Source organism: Zingiber officinale, chromosome 9B (genome assembly GCF_018446385.1).
Source record: "Zingiber officinale cultivar Zhangliang chromosome 9B, Zo_v1.1, whole genome shotgun sequence".
NCBI classification, from domain to species: Eukaryota; Viridiplantae; Streptophyta; class Magnoliopsida; order Zingiberales; family Zingiberaceae; genus Zingiber; species Zingiber officinale.
In genome coordinates this window covers 86,458,062-86,472,818 of record NC_056003.1, presented here as the reverse complement: position 1 = coordinate 86,472,818, position 14,757 = coordinate 86,458,062, and the positions used below count along the sequence as shown (strand labels likewise).

General features: G+C 34.8%; 1 protein-coding gene across 2 annotated transcripts; it reads left to right on the top strand.

The window, feature by feature from the left end:
* The first annotated feature begins 152 nt into the window (after nt 1-152).
* LOC122023363 (ATP-dependent DNA helicase homolog RECG, chloroplastic-like) lies at nt 153-14,344 on the top strand. 2 transcript variants are annotated; one of them, XM_042581425.1, is made up of 18 exons: nt 153-322; nt 592-686; nt 923-1,005; nt 1,083-1,218; nt 1,891-2,469; nt 2,554-2,666; nt 3,018-3,249; nt 3,850-4,007; nt 6,118-6,199; nt 6,588-6,677; nt 8,030-8,263; nt 9,138-9,209; nt 9,327-9,479; nt 9,557-9,700; nt 11,603-11,761; nt 12,733-12,816; nt 13,350-13,922; nt 14,043-14,344. In XM_042581425.1, the coding sequence occupies exons 2-18, from the start codon at nt 645-647 to the stop codon at nt 14,133-14,135; spliced, it is 3,027 nt and encodes a 1,008-aa protein (XP_042437359.1). In that variant the 5' UTR covers nt 153-322; nt 592-644; the 3' UTR covers nt 14,136-14,344. The 2 variants fall into 2 exon arrangements, with proteins under 2 accessions (XP_042437359.1, XP_042437360.1); XM_042581426.1 differs by lacking the exon at nt 153-322 and adding an exon at nt 361-496.
* The last annotated feature ends 413 nt before the right edge of the window (nt 14,345-14,757 follow it).

Sequence of the window (14,757 nt, the reverse complement as noted above, 5' to 3'; positions counted from 1 at the left end):
TATTAAATCATGAAAAGTTCTTTTTCAATAGATGTATTAATGTATTATCATTATTATTTCTTCATTTTGCTATTAAATAAACTCTTAAAATACCACAATTGGATTTGGGCCTCTTGATGTGTCCTCGGACCGGGCCACTGAAAAAAATATGGCGAAAACCCGTTCAATCTCATCGTTTCAAAAGCCATGGTGATCGCCAATCTTTCTAACTGACAGCGTCGCGTGTAGCCGTAGTATTCCCTCCTCGTACCTTTGCCTCAATCCATTTTGAGTCTTAAACCCTGCTCTGTTGACACTTCAACGTGATCGCTCTGGTGATTGGGTATGGTTGCCCGTCTCATCGTATGATTTGGGTTGTTTTTTTGTTGTATTTGTACAAGGAAATGTGCCGAAGAAGGGAAAAACCCTAACTTGCGTTTTATGTTGGAGGATTGAGCCACTCCATTGCCTCTGAATGCGAGTTCCTGCCATAGCGCACCTTTTATGATTTATTTTTGTAATAAAAATGACTACTGCAAGCTCTATTTGATGCTTGATATTACTGGGTTGCTGAAACTTGTCTTTTTTTTTTTTTTTTTTTTTGGTCCTCAGCTCTTATGCTTGACGTTGGCACACCCTAGAGGGGCTTTATAACCTTGCTGTAGATGACTCAGTTGGCCGCCTCGTTTGTGCAAGCATGTCTCAAGGTATGATCTGAAGGAAATCTATACAATTTCTTTTCTTGCCTGTTGGACTTTGTATTTGCTTAAGCTTATCAAGCTCTACTATGTTCGAGATATCTATTATTTTTGACACCAGATTATCACCATTGAGTCTTCTCTATTATGTTTCTTTATATTGACTATAATTGTACTGTATATGTTTTTTATATGCTTAGTTATGCGAGATAAGCTCGAGTTACTGAACTGGAATAATTTTTTAGGGTTTCAATGAACGCCATCTAACCAGTGCTATATATTTTGAAGCTGAGAGTGGGTTCAGAAACACCCTTAGTAGGAGTATGAGGTAATATACATGTTTCTCGTAGTTGAGTTCAAGTTTCAACAAATATAACCCTTGTTAGTTAACCATTACTCTGGCAGGTTTAGCAATTTTCTCCACTCTAAACTTCTGACATGGTCTTCCCGCCACAATCATATGTCTGCAAAGAAGCTATTGGATGAAGTTACTAATTATAGCACAGCAAGCACAACTGAACGGTCACAATTCTTAGATAAAGTACATACTGTTGTCATACTCTTTTCGGAGTTGATTTTTTGGAATTGATTGATACAAATATGTCAATGAGTCTGAAGCTGCATTTGGACATAAATGACTTTATATCATTAGTTATTTAGATAATTTCTTCGATTCTATGTTCTTTTCTTGTACTTCATTGCTGCTAATATTTTGTTGAATTTATGTTGTACAATACCTTTGTCATTGCCAGAATGTTTAATTTTCTCCTGGTAATTTCCTCGTTCGCGTGTATAATTATATAGACAATCTTAATGTTCAGACTTGGAAGCAGCCCAAAAAAAATGAAAAATAAAAACTGAAAGAGTGAGGCTTAGGTAGCATGTGAAGCTTGCATCTAATGTACTAAATAAAATATTCAGTTTTTTATGTTTTTATGTACTTGCTTATATCCTCAACAACAATGACTTTAATGGGTAAGAGTGACAGATAGGAGTTCTTTATCTTCAGGGCTATAGTGTCATAGTGCTATAGTTGTTTTGTATTCAACCAATTTAAGATATACATATCCTAGATGATGACCATGATTCAGTGCTGATAAATGTGCACAATGTTAAATTAATATTTTAATTGTTGAGCCATGTTTTGTTCTTTTGTTTCTCTTGGGACTTTCACATTTTATGTTAATTCCTGTTGCAACCTTGTTGCTTGTAGATCTCAGTTTTTATGGGTTACACTGACATCAAAGATCTAATTGAGCAAGAAAAAAATCGACAATTGACCACTGTATCCATGGATGATGCATTTAAAGAATTTGATTCAACACTGATCTGCACAAAGTTTCCATGTATTAAAGTGGGCAATGCCTCTTCAGTGGGACTGTATGAGGAGGTTCCACATGCCGTACAAGTGAAGCTTCTAGGATCTGATAGCTGCAATGAATATCTTCCTATTACCAGACCTAAATGGGAAGAACTTGATAAATTTGCCATTGATGGTTTGCAACCATTCGATCCACTTACTGGTGTAGATTCTCTGAATCCCGAGGAAGATAATTCAAATGTAATGCTATTTGATTCTCAAATAGCACAGTCAGATGATAATTCAAATGTAATGCTATTTGATTCTCAAATAGCACAGTCAAATGCAGAAACAAAGGGAAACACACAAGAAACTAGCCAAATGTTACTTGAATCTACAACTAGTGAATCTGTTTTAGACAAACCCATTAGAAGTTTACCAGGGATAACCAGCAGAAAGTGTCAACAGCTTGAAGATAGTGGCTTTTACACGGTGAAAATTTTGTCAGACCATTCAGATCACCTTTATCTCTTCTTTAGCAATTTTGCCTGTGTGATCTTTGTATGCTTTATGTAGGTACGGAAGTTGTTGCATCATTTCCCTCGAAGTTATGCTGATCTAAAGAATGCCCAGGGTGCAATAGATGAAGGGCAATATCTTATGTTCGTTGGAACTGTTTTATCTTCTAGGTCAGTTATATTCAAGAACTAAAGCATGCAAATTAAATCTTGATATACCGCTTCATAAAGCTCTTTGTGGTCTCTTTTGGCGAATGTTGATGATGCTTTATGGATTCTTAGTGTTATTTGGAGCAACAATCAACTTAAGTTCCTTTGTTTTCTTTTTAAAGTCCATATATTATATTAATATCAATTAAGTGGTCTGTAGTTCTCGTTCTCTTTAGTTTTTAGTTTCTTCTTTTGATTGATATTTGACTATGCAAACTAAGGAAAACTAAATCTTAAATAGTGGCTGAAAATGATGCTTAATTGTCTTTTTTATTTCAATTTATTTATTTATTTTATTGAACATTCTACCAGGGGAATCAAAGCTAGCTCATCTTTCTCTTTCCTTGAGGTTGTTGTTGGTTGCGAGCTCCTAAAGAATGGACAAGATTCCAAAATTGAGAATGATTGTGGCACCGAAAATAAGAAGATGGTTTACTTGCACTTGAAGAAATTCTTTCGTGGAACACGCTTTACATATCATGGTTTTCTTAAAAGTATTGAATCAAAATATAGAGAGGGGGATTGCGTATATGTTAGCGGTAAGGTGAGTAGGGCAGAGGTTCATGTTATTGATTATCAATTGATTATTTCATGTTAAATTGATCTCCATCTTTGTCAAATGGTACTTTCAACAGTTTTTAGCATTCTTGTTCATCTTTTATATTAAATATTTTAATTATGTTCTTTAGCTTCCATTTCATTCTATCCATTGATATCTTGATCGTACCTCTCTGTGTGGTGGTCTGACCAAGGCTTTAAAATAACATCTTCATCCATGTTTTTCCTTGTATTTCAACTAAACTGAGAAAGGCTTCAAAATAATCTGGCGTTTCCTTTAAGTGTCTCAGTAAAATTCTCTATGCTAAAAATAATATACTCGAGTGCCATCATGTGGAAGGTTTAGTTGCAAAACAGTATTGATAGCATCATAACTGCTTCCGTGTGATGGTCCTTGATAGCCATGGCGCGTTGCACAACAATAAACTGCCCAAGGATCACATTCCTGAATGTGATTCTCCAAACAACATAATCAGTAAACATGTATGATTGAACCTGCTAGCTGTTTGTAGCAATTCTATCATAATTCGTGAGTAGTTACATGTCTTTGCTTCTTATCTTATCATCTGAAACCGTGAATGTTTAGGTTTCGAAGAAGCGAACAGAAGACCATTATGAAATGAGGGAGTACAATGTTGATACTCTTGTGGAGGAAGGAAATGTAAATCTGCAAAGAAGGCCATTTCCTCTCTATCCTTCAAAAGCTGGTTTAGATCAAAAAATTTTCAGTGACATGATCTCGAGGTTAGTTCACTTATCACTGTTTCCACCTAATATTGCACTATTTCCCTCTTTTGTTTTCATAAGGAGAGCTTTCGTTCCTATAAATATTGGTGTGTTCTACTGTTGAATGCATTGATCAACTTTTTTGAGTATCGATCCTCATCAAAATCTCAAATTATATGGCTTTGCAAAATGGCAACCTTGTATTGATACATAAACCTTTTTTCCATTTGAAGAAGTTTATCATTTTTAGTGAGGGGGTCATAATTCTACAACCTTTATTCTCTTAGATAGTAACTATCTATGAGAATATTGATATGCAATGTCGTTCTAATTATATAGGTATCAAGTTGATGAAACATACCAAGAAATTTTGGAAAATTATTAGTGGGAGGAGAATAAGAAGAGATGAGATGATGATTTTAAAAATTAATTAATTTTCTATGTCTCGTGCATCTTCTATAGACATTATATGACTTGATTGACTTGTAAAAAAATTATCAAAGAGCCCCTATACAGCTACTAAGGTGGTAGGTTTTCAAGAAAAAGGAATATATAACAACTCTATTAATATGATAAAAGATATGTATGGTAATGTAAGCCTACCAAGGGTCAACTAAGAATCATATTCAAGATACCACCTCTTTGGTATTTGTTATTTGCAATGTTGTGTTAATTGATGGGAGTATAACTATTGTAATTCGAAGCTTGATTTTGGTAGGAAAGCATTTTGAAACTAAGAGGCATAAAATAGGTAGAACCATAATTGAGTATTTTAAATGTAATATCATGGATATAAAATAATTCATGAAATAGTTAAAATAGATGAACATGGAATCTTTTGTAATCAAGACTTTTAGATATCTTTGATTTCTTGTTCAATAAGAAAAGAATGTTGATCAAGGTACTAGAATAAAAAAGGGGCTGTTGAGTGGAAACTTTAAAGTTTTGTGTGACTGTCCTGTTTTTTGTTGTATAAAGGAGGAATTTATAAGATTATGGTATAGTGTGTGCTACTTTATGGTCATCCTTGGACTAAGGAATTAACATGTGGCAGAAATGGAAATGCTAAGGTGGATGTGTGAACTTATTAATACTTGAGAGAAATTAGGCATAGCTCTAGTAGACTATTAAATGAGAAAAAATAGGTGAAGATACTGCAAAAATGTTCAAAGACAATCAATAGATTATTTGAAAATTATTTCTTATATAATTTTATATAGAGCTCAATGGAGGGATAATATTTACGTAGCTAACCTCAAATAGTTGGGATAGACATGGGTTAAGATTAATGTAGTGTTGATTCCAAATATTAATATTACATAAGATATAATCAAGTATTTATATCAAGACATAAATATGTGGAATGTAATAGTTCCTAATACTGGTACAATCAAGTTGCCATGTCCATATACTCAGTGCATACCTTCAAATCCAGTATTCCATGGGAGGTCAAAAGTAATACCTTCATCTGAGGGAAATCCAATGAAATTGCCACCTTATTCCTTAGCTCTAATAATCAATTAGATGATTAATTAAATGATCTGCTAATCAAATCCTTTCAGGATCTTCAAATTAATTATATATGAATTCTCAAATTAAATATATATGTAACAAGCTGAGGTTAAATAATACCTTTGGATACACTTGGGGTAGTGTTATAGACCTAGTTGTAAATATGTTAGAGATCTCAATGTAAATATCATATATTCGAACGGGTAGATCCTAATGTTACCAAATGAATACAAATAAAGTAGAGGAGGCTACCTAGGGTATCAATCCCTAATAATTCCCTGATTAGCTTCTTCGGCACCAAACTTTCAAATAACAGTTCAATTTTCAGTTTGACTTTCCCAAAATGCAGATTTTGGGCCTATATGTTTATGTATTTCTTGCAGACAACATTGCTCATTTTAAGCTCTTACATATTTTTCTCGATAGTAATAGTACAATAGGCTGTTAGTCTTAAATTGTCCTATTTGGAGCATGCTGCATAGAACTGATCCTCCATTTAACTTAATATAAGATTATACTGCTACAAGGGTCAGTTGTTTTAAATCATTTTTTATAGTAATTGTCAAAGTCTGATGAATATGCCATAGCATGTAATACGTTTATCTTAGATATGCAGAGTCTTGAAGATGTTGACTGCCAACATGGATCCCATTCCCGATGAGATTCTCAAGGAGTTCAATTTACCTAACTTACGTGAAGTAACCAACTTCTCTCTATATTCTTTTTTATTCTGAACGTGCTTACTTAGCCATTTAACCATAAAGATTGAAGTTTTCATTATTGACTTGTACTTGTTATGGTACCTTAACGTTTCTTCTGGCAGGTGATGTGATTGGACTACAATTTAGCATTATGTTATCTTAACTGACTTTAAAAATATGTTGTGAAAGAATGATTTTAGGAATGATTAAAAGTGACTTTGTCAACAGTCGAGAATTTTTTTTATTTAAATGTTTCTTTTGTTAACCAACCAGAGAGCAATTAGGTTAGTTGTTTTCTTTCCTTCTTGCATTATGTTTCTTGACACAATTTATCATTTCTAGACTAAAAGCATATCATCTGACATTTCTTCATCACAAAGTGCAGGCCTATATGGGTATCCATCAGCCAATGAACTTAGATGAAGCTGAGTTATCTCGGAGAAGATTAATATTTGACGAATTCTTTTATCTTCAGGTATATTCTTTGTTTTATAGTAACTGCATCCTATGGAAGCTCCAAGTGCATACTCCTTGACTTATCCTTCAGCAATTACCTCCATATCTTTGGGACACCCTTTGTAATTTAATGACCTTGGTAGGACCTTTGAAATTAAGTTAAAACACGAAATTTATGGTCTCTATCATATTATTTCTAAGAAGGGAAAAAAATGACATCTTGATCATATGTCACACAAATGTTTTAGTTGTACTCTCTCTCATTGACTCTTGTCTACATGACACATTAGACAAATTAGACTGTCTAATGTTACTTCTAAATCTTGGATGACATGATCATAGCATATAGAGCTTCCATAGTGGCTCGGATGCTCGTGCCATTGCATGACGTTTGGCAACTTACATTTCTGCAGGTTACCAAAGTGCTTTGGCAAATTTTGCAATTGGTGCACCCCAAAGTTAGGAAATTTCTAAAGGGTGCACCAAGCTCACACAACTCTTAGTTTTTGAAAGACAGAACTTTATTATTTTGGACAAATGAGTGCACCATTACATTCTTGAGAGTTAGATCTTTTTTTTTTGTTTGTTTTTGAGTTTGAATGGGTTCTTATGGGTCATCAATGTAGTTTGAGTCAAACCACTTGGATGGATCTGAAAAGGTCAAATGGCTGAGGTCAAACTACCAATGTGCTCTTGGTGCTTCCATGAACCCATCCATACTCTCACCTCAACTACCTGGCCATCTTAGGTCTATCAAGGTGTTTTGGTCCAAACTAATGTGTTCCTCATTCTCCCAAAAACATACCCAAATCCTCACCTTAACCATTTTACTTTCCTATATCTATCAAGGTGGTTTGACTTAGACCACCATAATGGAGTCTTCATAAATTTATCTTTCTAATTTTTGTGTTTGAGGTGAAAATTTATTGGTTTGGACAAATAAGAGTATCGTTGGATTTGTAAGTGTGAGATCAATATAAATTCTTCTTTAGTTGAAATGAGCTGTTTTTGGTCATCAATGAATCACTCTGCTAACAAGTTGAGAGGCAAAATATCTCCTTTCTCTCGCTCCCATTGTGTGTGAGTGTGTGTGTATATATATATATATATATAACCAAATATGATATTAAACATATACCACATAACTCTAACATGATTTCCCTTTTTTTGGATAATCCTTACTGAGACAAGGGTTTTTTTAACTTTGCCACTGATGTGCTGAATTCTGATTTTTGTAGTTGCTTTATATTTGGGTTCATCTGCAATAGTTCTCTCTGTTTGTGAATTGGATTTTATCTACTCGAAAGGTTCGAGTGATAGTTGGGCACTGCTTTTCTAAATACATTGGCATTTGGGCTGAATATGTTGCAGCTAGGAAAACTATTTCAGATGGTTGACGCACTTGCAACACCAATTGAGAAGGAAAGGTTGCTGGAAAAATATAAAAACCATGAGTTGAACTCTGTTTGTGTTGAGGATTGGTCTGAACTTACCAAGAAATTGCTAAGAGCTCTTCCCTATTCACTTACTCCCAGCCAGCAAAATGCAGTTTCAGAGATTATTTGGGATCTTAAGAGGCCAGTTCCCATGAATAGACTTCTACAGGTAACCTTTTATTATATTAAATATAAATATTTTTCTCTGACTTTAATGTTTATTATTGTTGTCTTCATACTACCATGCACAAATTTTGGAGTGGACAAAAGTTCCTAGCAAGACACTATGAGCATTTAGGTTTTTGTAGGAACTTATCAGGGTCAAGAATTTGGGATCTAATATCAGATCTTGTGTTTTAGAATCTGTCTCAACTGAAAAAACTATGATTAAGGAATCTGTAAAAAAAAACTGACCCGAGCTAGTTTTAATTAAACAAAGAAAGTATATGCAGGAATCTTGTAAATCAAAAATAACGTGAGGTCCTAACATTAGACGAATCTTACTTGATAGATAAAGAAACTTGAGTCTCTTAACTGAGGTCGGATTTTTTTAGCAGTAAGGTTGGTTCTGTTTGGAGGTCAAAAACCTTAATTTTGATTAAAAGCCTATCCAGAATGGCATTAGAGTAAGATGTTTTTTTGCATCTCGGTTGTTGATGTTTGGTAGATATTATTAGCGGGAAAATTCTATTTGATAATACATAATGCATTTTTTGCATTCTTTAACAATCTATCGGCCTATCAATGAAGTGCCAAAATAGTTTGTTTCATGGCTGATGATGCATACAAATTACTGACTGACAAATATTCTTAATAAAAAATAATGCATTAAATGTTTCATTACATTAATAATTTGGAACTGAACAACAGTAATTTGGAACCGAACAACAGTAGTAACATGTACTGTCCTAGTTTGCCCTTAAACTGTTGGCTATTTTTCATATTTTGCCTCCAGACCTAATAGTTCCTGAACCGGATTATACCAACAAGTTTCGTCTACTCGTAACTTCACAGTAATAATGAAAAGAGAAGTTCTTTTACAGGGAGATGTCGGCTGTGGGAAAACTGTTGTTGCATTTCTGGCTTGTATGGAAGTTATCAGCTCTGGGTTTCAGGTTTGATACATTGTGACTTGCTATTGTAATCATTTGAATACTGTTTTTTGTAAATCCGCTGCCTCTATTTCAAAAAGATTGAGAATATTCACAATCTAATAGCCTAATTTTGATTAGGCTGCTTTTATGGTTCCCACTGAGTTGCTTGCTATCCAGCATTATGAGCTTTTGCTTTCTTTGTTGGAGAATATTGGGCAGCCTGATTGTAAACCTTCTATTGCCTTACTAACCGGATCTACATCCAGAAAACAGTCACATTCTGTCCTTAAGGCACGTGCTTATTTTTTTACTTATTTGCTTCTTGGTTTAGTTAAATATCATAATATTTAATTCTTGGTGATTAGCAGGGTCTCCACACAGGAGAAATATCAATGGTTATTGGAACTCACAGCTTAATAGCTGAGAAGGTCAAGTTTAATGCTTTACGTCTTACAGTCATTGATGAACAGCATCGCTTTGGTGTCATTCAACGAGGAAAGTTTAACAGTAAGGTATTTTATTTTCCTTCTCACTGAGCATCCTTTTCTCTCTGCATTCTGCATTCAGCTTCTCTACTTATGATCATTTGTCTATGTTTTAGTGTTTATATTGCAATATTTTATAGTGGCTTAGAAATATACCCTAGCAAGTCCACTTCTAAATTGACTGTTTTTTTCTTCCCCTTTCCATCTTTAACATCCTTACATCTTCCATTTTCCTAGTTGATTCTTGTATGTTAGCATCTTTTTACTAGGAGCATTTTTTTGCTGTCCTTTCTTTCCCTTTTAGTGTCAGTTAAAAACTTGTAGAGAAGTGTTTCTGATGGGAGGGGATGATTTCAACCTAGTCATTTAATCTTGTTACATATGCTGATCACTTACCACTAGTTTTCCAGCTCAAAATGTCTTCAAACTGAAAACGGAATAAATTTCTATACCTAGGCTCTGTTGGTAGTAGAGAATGCCCTCAGTCAAGTCTTTGAAAGAATAGGTAAATCATCTAGGTTTTCTGTGAAACATTGCCACTCTCTTCCTAAGCATACTGTCAATGTAAAATATTTTTTTTCTAAACTAAGTGTAAAGGACAATTGTTTCAAGTGCAGTAATGTTAACAGTAGGATGAGACTTATTTAAATGTGAACTGAAATTGAGGAGCCTGTTAAAGGTTTAATAGGTGAATGGTGTAGACAATCAGGAACCTCTTGCAGTTTCTGGAAGGTAAATTTAAGTCAACATTATATGGGCTAACTCAAATTCTGCTATAATATACTATAACCACAACCAAGTCTTATCCCATTAGGTGGGGTTGGCAAATTCTGCTATAATATATTGCAGGTTATTTAAAATTGAAACAATATAGAGAATGCCTCACTGAACTTGTTGAAGTGAACATAAAGAATATATTTTACCTTTTTTCTTTTTAAGTTAGGAAATACATGCAAAAGACGAATGCATTATATTTCGTCTGTTATTCATATTGTATATTTGCAAAGAATTTGGGAGAGTATACCCCAACAAAACCTGACATTACTCTAAGAGGGAAAGAGAGTTATGAAAAATGACCATTTTGGAAGATTGAAAGAATTTTAACATTGGTTCTCCAAGAGGAAGGTCTCTTGACCGGTACTTGATAGAGCATACATTTGACATCTGTAGCCTTAATTTGTTGTTGTCTTGATCGCTAGGACAATTAATCATGTTTTTCTTTTAAAATTCCTACTCAGCATTTGTTTAGATGCCAATCTATCTCTTTCTACAAGTAATATATCTAGCCTATTTACATTTTCTTCAATATTAAATTTTATTTTGGGTTACTAAGGTGCATTACCATGCCATTAATATAGTATTCAATGGACAAGCTAAAGCTGTGTTTTTCTTTATTTATCTACAAGTGTGTACTGTCGCTATTTCTAAGACATTAGTATATCTTATCAGCATTGAGTCTTTTTCCTTGGTGCTTTGATTTCAGAATCAGATGAAAGATGAGTAAAATATCTTCTTTGTATTTTAAACATCAAAGAACTTGTACTTTTAACGTCTCATTTCTTTTTCTTACTATTCTCCCTTTCCATTCTTATTAATTATGCCATGATCCCTTGCAGATTCTTATGATATTCTCATTTTCTATTTTCTGGTATAGGGATTGCTACTTATTGCTGCACCAACGTTCATGCAGTAACTTAAAGTTTTATTAGATACATGTCCCAACTTTTTGTGTTACCCTCTTCGATATCTGCAGATTGTGTTGGTCAAGAGTGTAAACGTTTTTGATATAGTGGGGCAAGCTTACTATGCATGAATAAATTTATTTACTTTTTCAAAGGAATACAATTTCTCTTCCACAATTTATGATACACACTTATGGTTATAACTCGAATGAAATCCTGCTTACAACCCTATGTGTTTTTTTAACAGTTATATTCTGCTTCCCGAAGAATAAAATTGAATTGGAGAAATTTGGATGATAGTGTTGAAGAGAAAGACTATATGGCTCCACATGTTCTTGCAATGTCAGCCACTCCTATTCCAAGAACATTGGCTTTGGCTCTATATGGGGATATGTCATTAACTCAAGTACACAAATCCATTTGTTCTTTCTGCTTACGCATGAATGATCCTATCCCTTCCTGATTACATTGTTATATCAATTGATTCATTATTTTGGTTGTCTTGCAAATCCTTGAATACGGCTGCAATAGAATGTCTACTTTCTTTATGTGATTGTTCAAAACTATCTTGGAAGCTCAGAATTGAAAAGTTGAAAAGAAGGAAAAAAAAATCAAAATGTTTATTTTAGCTGATTGAAGCTCAATTATTTTCTCCCATAATTTTAACTTGCTAATAGCAACACTTTCCAACTAACATTATCATCGTGCCATTGTTATGACAAATAAGGGGAATTATTTCAAATAAAATCCCAAGATAATCCTCCTCTAACTATATATAAGTGCTATTGAATAAGAAATATTACTAGTAGGTCAATTATCCTTACATATTTATAGATAGACTCTTTACGAATTTAAGCTTCTAACGCTCCAACTCAACTAGTTACCAACATATTTAGCTCTACATCATCTTAACAATTTGATTAACAAATTTGCTAATTGATTGTGAGCATGATTTGCCTTGTCAAAGAACATGGTATTTGAGCTATATCCATTGCAGTTTGATTGTCATAGTAAAGCTTTATCAATTCTACAAGGGCATGCCCTAGCTTGGCCATCAGATGCTTAACACATAGACTTGCATATTGCTAAGGTTAGGTCATGACTCTATATTTTGCCTCCCGACTTACCTTACTGCCATCTTAGGAGAACACATACGAAATAAGATATATTTTCCTGGAGCACTTATCAAGTATTGTAAAATAAGGTTACATTATCACACCTCGCTGAAGTCGTAGAAAGATTGTCTAGTTTCAAGTTTTTAGTACACAGCGTATTTATATTTTAACTATTTATCATAATGCAGATTCTAGATCTTCCAGTTCTAGTGCACTTTAGTTTTGATTAATTGTCCAGTCCTCTGATGTTTTCCCTTTATAGATCACTGATATGCCCCCAGGACGTGTGCCTGTGCAGACCTTTGCATTTGAAGGGAACAAGATAGGTTTCAAGAAGCTATTTCAGGTAATATTACTCTTCTGAACTTAGTCTATCAGCTATAGCTGTATCTGACGTGTCTGCAAAACAACAAAAGTGGATTCCATTTTCTTAAAAGCAGACAGAGATAAATTATTATTTACTTTGTCTTTTTGTTGCTAAAACTCACTATTATGGCCTTAAGTATTTAGAATCATAGGGCCATGAGGTAGCTCATCTTTGTTTATGAAGGAATGCATTTCATATATCTGTGTCTCCACAGACGACACACACCTCTGTAAGTCACAAATCTGGGTGCTAACATTGAATTCTTAAACAAACACACACAGTCAAGGAAATATGTACTTATTTTTGTTTCATTTAGTTCGAAGTTTTTTTCACTCATCTAGTCGAGTCGTTTTTTTTCTTTTTCTTTCTAAAATTCAAAATGTTTTTCTTGATTTTCCTCCACCGTGCTCCTAAGATATCAGATTTTTATCATGCTATTTTGTGGCTAGGAAAATGATCTATCACTTTTTTTAAAAAATGTCTTCGTTGAAGCAAATTGCATATCTATACAGATGATGAGAGATGAGTTAACAGGAAGTGGAAAAGTTTATCTTGTTTATCCAGTAATCACAGGTTCTGAGCAATTGCCCATGCTTCGAGCTGCCACTGCTGAATTTGAGTCAATATCAGAAAGGTTTAAAGGTTACCAATGTGGCTTGCTGCATGGGCGCATGACCGGTGATCAAAAAGCTGATGCACTGAGACAATTTAGATCTGGAGAAACTCGTATACTCCTTGCCACACAAGTTATCGAGATTGGTGTTGATATCCCAGATGCTTCTTTGATGGTGGTTATGAATGCTGAGAAGTTTGGAATCGCTCAGTTGCATCAGCTTAGAGGACGAGTTGGGAGAGGAGAAAGGAAATCTAAATGCATCTTCTTGTCTTCTACTTCTGGTGGTCTGAATCGTTTGAAAGTTCTTGAAAGATCATCGGATGGATTTTATCTGGCAAACGCTGACCTTCTACTTCGAGGGCCTGGTAACCTGCTTGGTAAGAAGCAATCGGGGCACATTCCAGAATTTCCAATTGCTAGGCTGGAGATCGATGGAAATATTTTACAGGAAGCTCAACTGGCTGCTTTGGTAATAATCTCTCTTCTCTTTCCAAGTCTATCTGATATGCTCAAATAATTAGAACAAACACAGTTTAATTGATGCTCCTACTGCTAGTTTCTGAAAGCCGTTTTTTTTTTCTGGTTGCAGAATGTTCTGGGGGCTAGCAATGATCTTCAGCTTTTTCCCAAGTTGCTAACAGAACTGAGCATGAGGCAACCCCTGTGCATTTTGGGTGATTGAACTTTCATTTACTAAATGTAAAGGATGAAACATGCTCGATGAAACCCTAATGGCACGCGAATTTCTACTTCGTCTCAAGTCTCGGTAGTAGTAGAAGAGCCGAGGCCATTTTTTTCTCCTGCTGGACTTGGGTTCGGCTGATGATTCCTTGTATCTTTGTGACGAAACTATATCACATTAAAGAGCATGCCATGAAGGGCCTTTGTGTTTGTTCTTTTGGTGTTGGTTGAATGGTTCCTTTGGCAATGCCGAATGATGTGGTGATGAGGGGGATTCACTAAGTGCCGGTTAAGGGTGGAGATAGTAGTTGATGTATAAGTCAAAGTCGAGGCGGTCAACGTCAGGGAATCAACGGGCTCATCGAAAGTGGGTTGAGCGGAGTTTGACTTCAACTGTCGATCGGTTTTGAAGGGTCCGATTGGCCAGAAAGTTCATCGAAGTAGATCATTCGTCCGGACGTTATTATAAAGAAAGAACATCAGATGGTGCACAATTGATCGAGCGAGTGCAGGTCGATTGGAGCTCGTGTCCGATCAAGTAATAAATAATCTGCCGAACCGATGTACTACAGAGAAGGTAGTTGAAGTCGATCGGAGCTTGTGTCCAGTCAGGCAATACACAA

What these genes read in the sequence shown, in the direction of transcription:
- LOC122023363 (XM_042581425.1), top strand. Translation starts at nt 645, where the DNA reads ATGACTCAGTTGGCCGCCTCGTTTGTGCAAGCATGTCTCAAG. An exon ending in TTATCAGCTCTGGGTTTCAG is followed by an intron (nt 9,210 to 9,326) that starts GTTTGATACATT and finishes AATTTTGATTAG; the next exon opens with GCTGCTTTTATGGTTCCCAC. An exon ending in AAGCTCAACTGGCTGCTTTG is followed by an intron (nt 13,923 to 14,042) that starts GTAATAATCTCT and finishes TTCTGGTTGCAG; the next exon opens with AATGTTCTGGGGGCTAGCAA.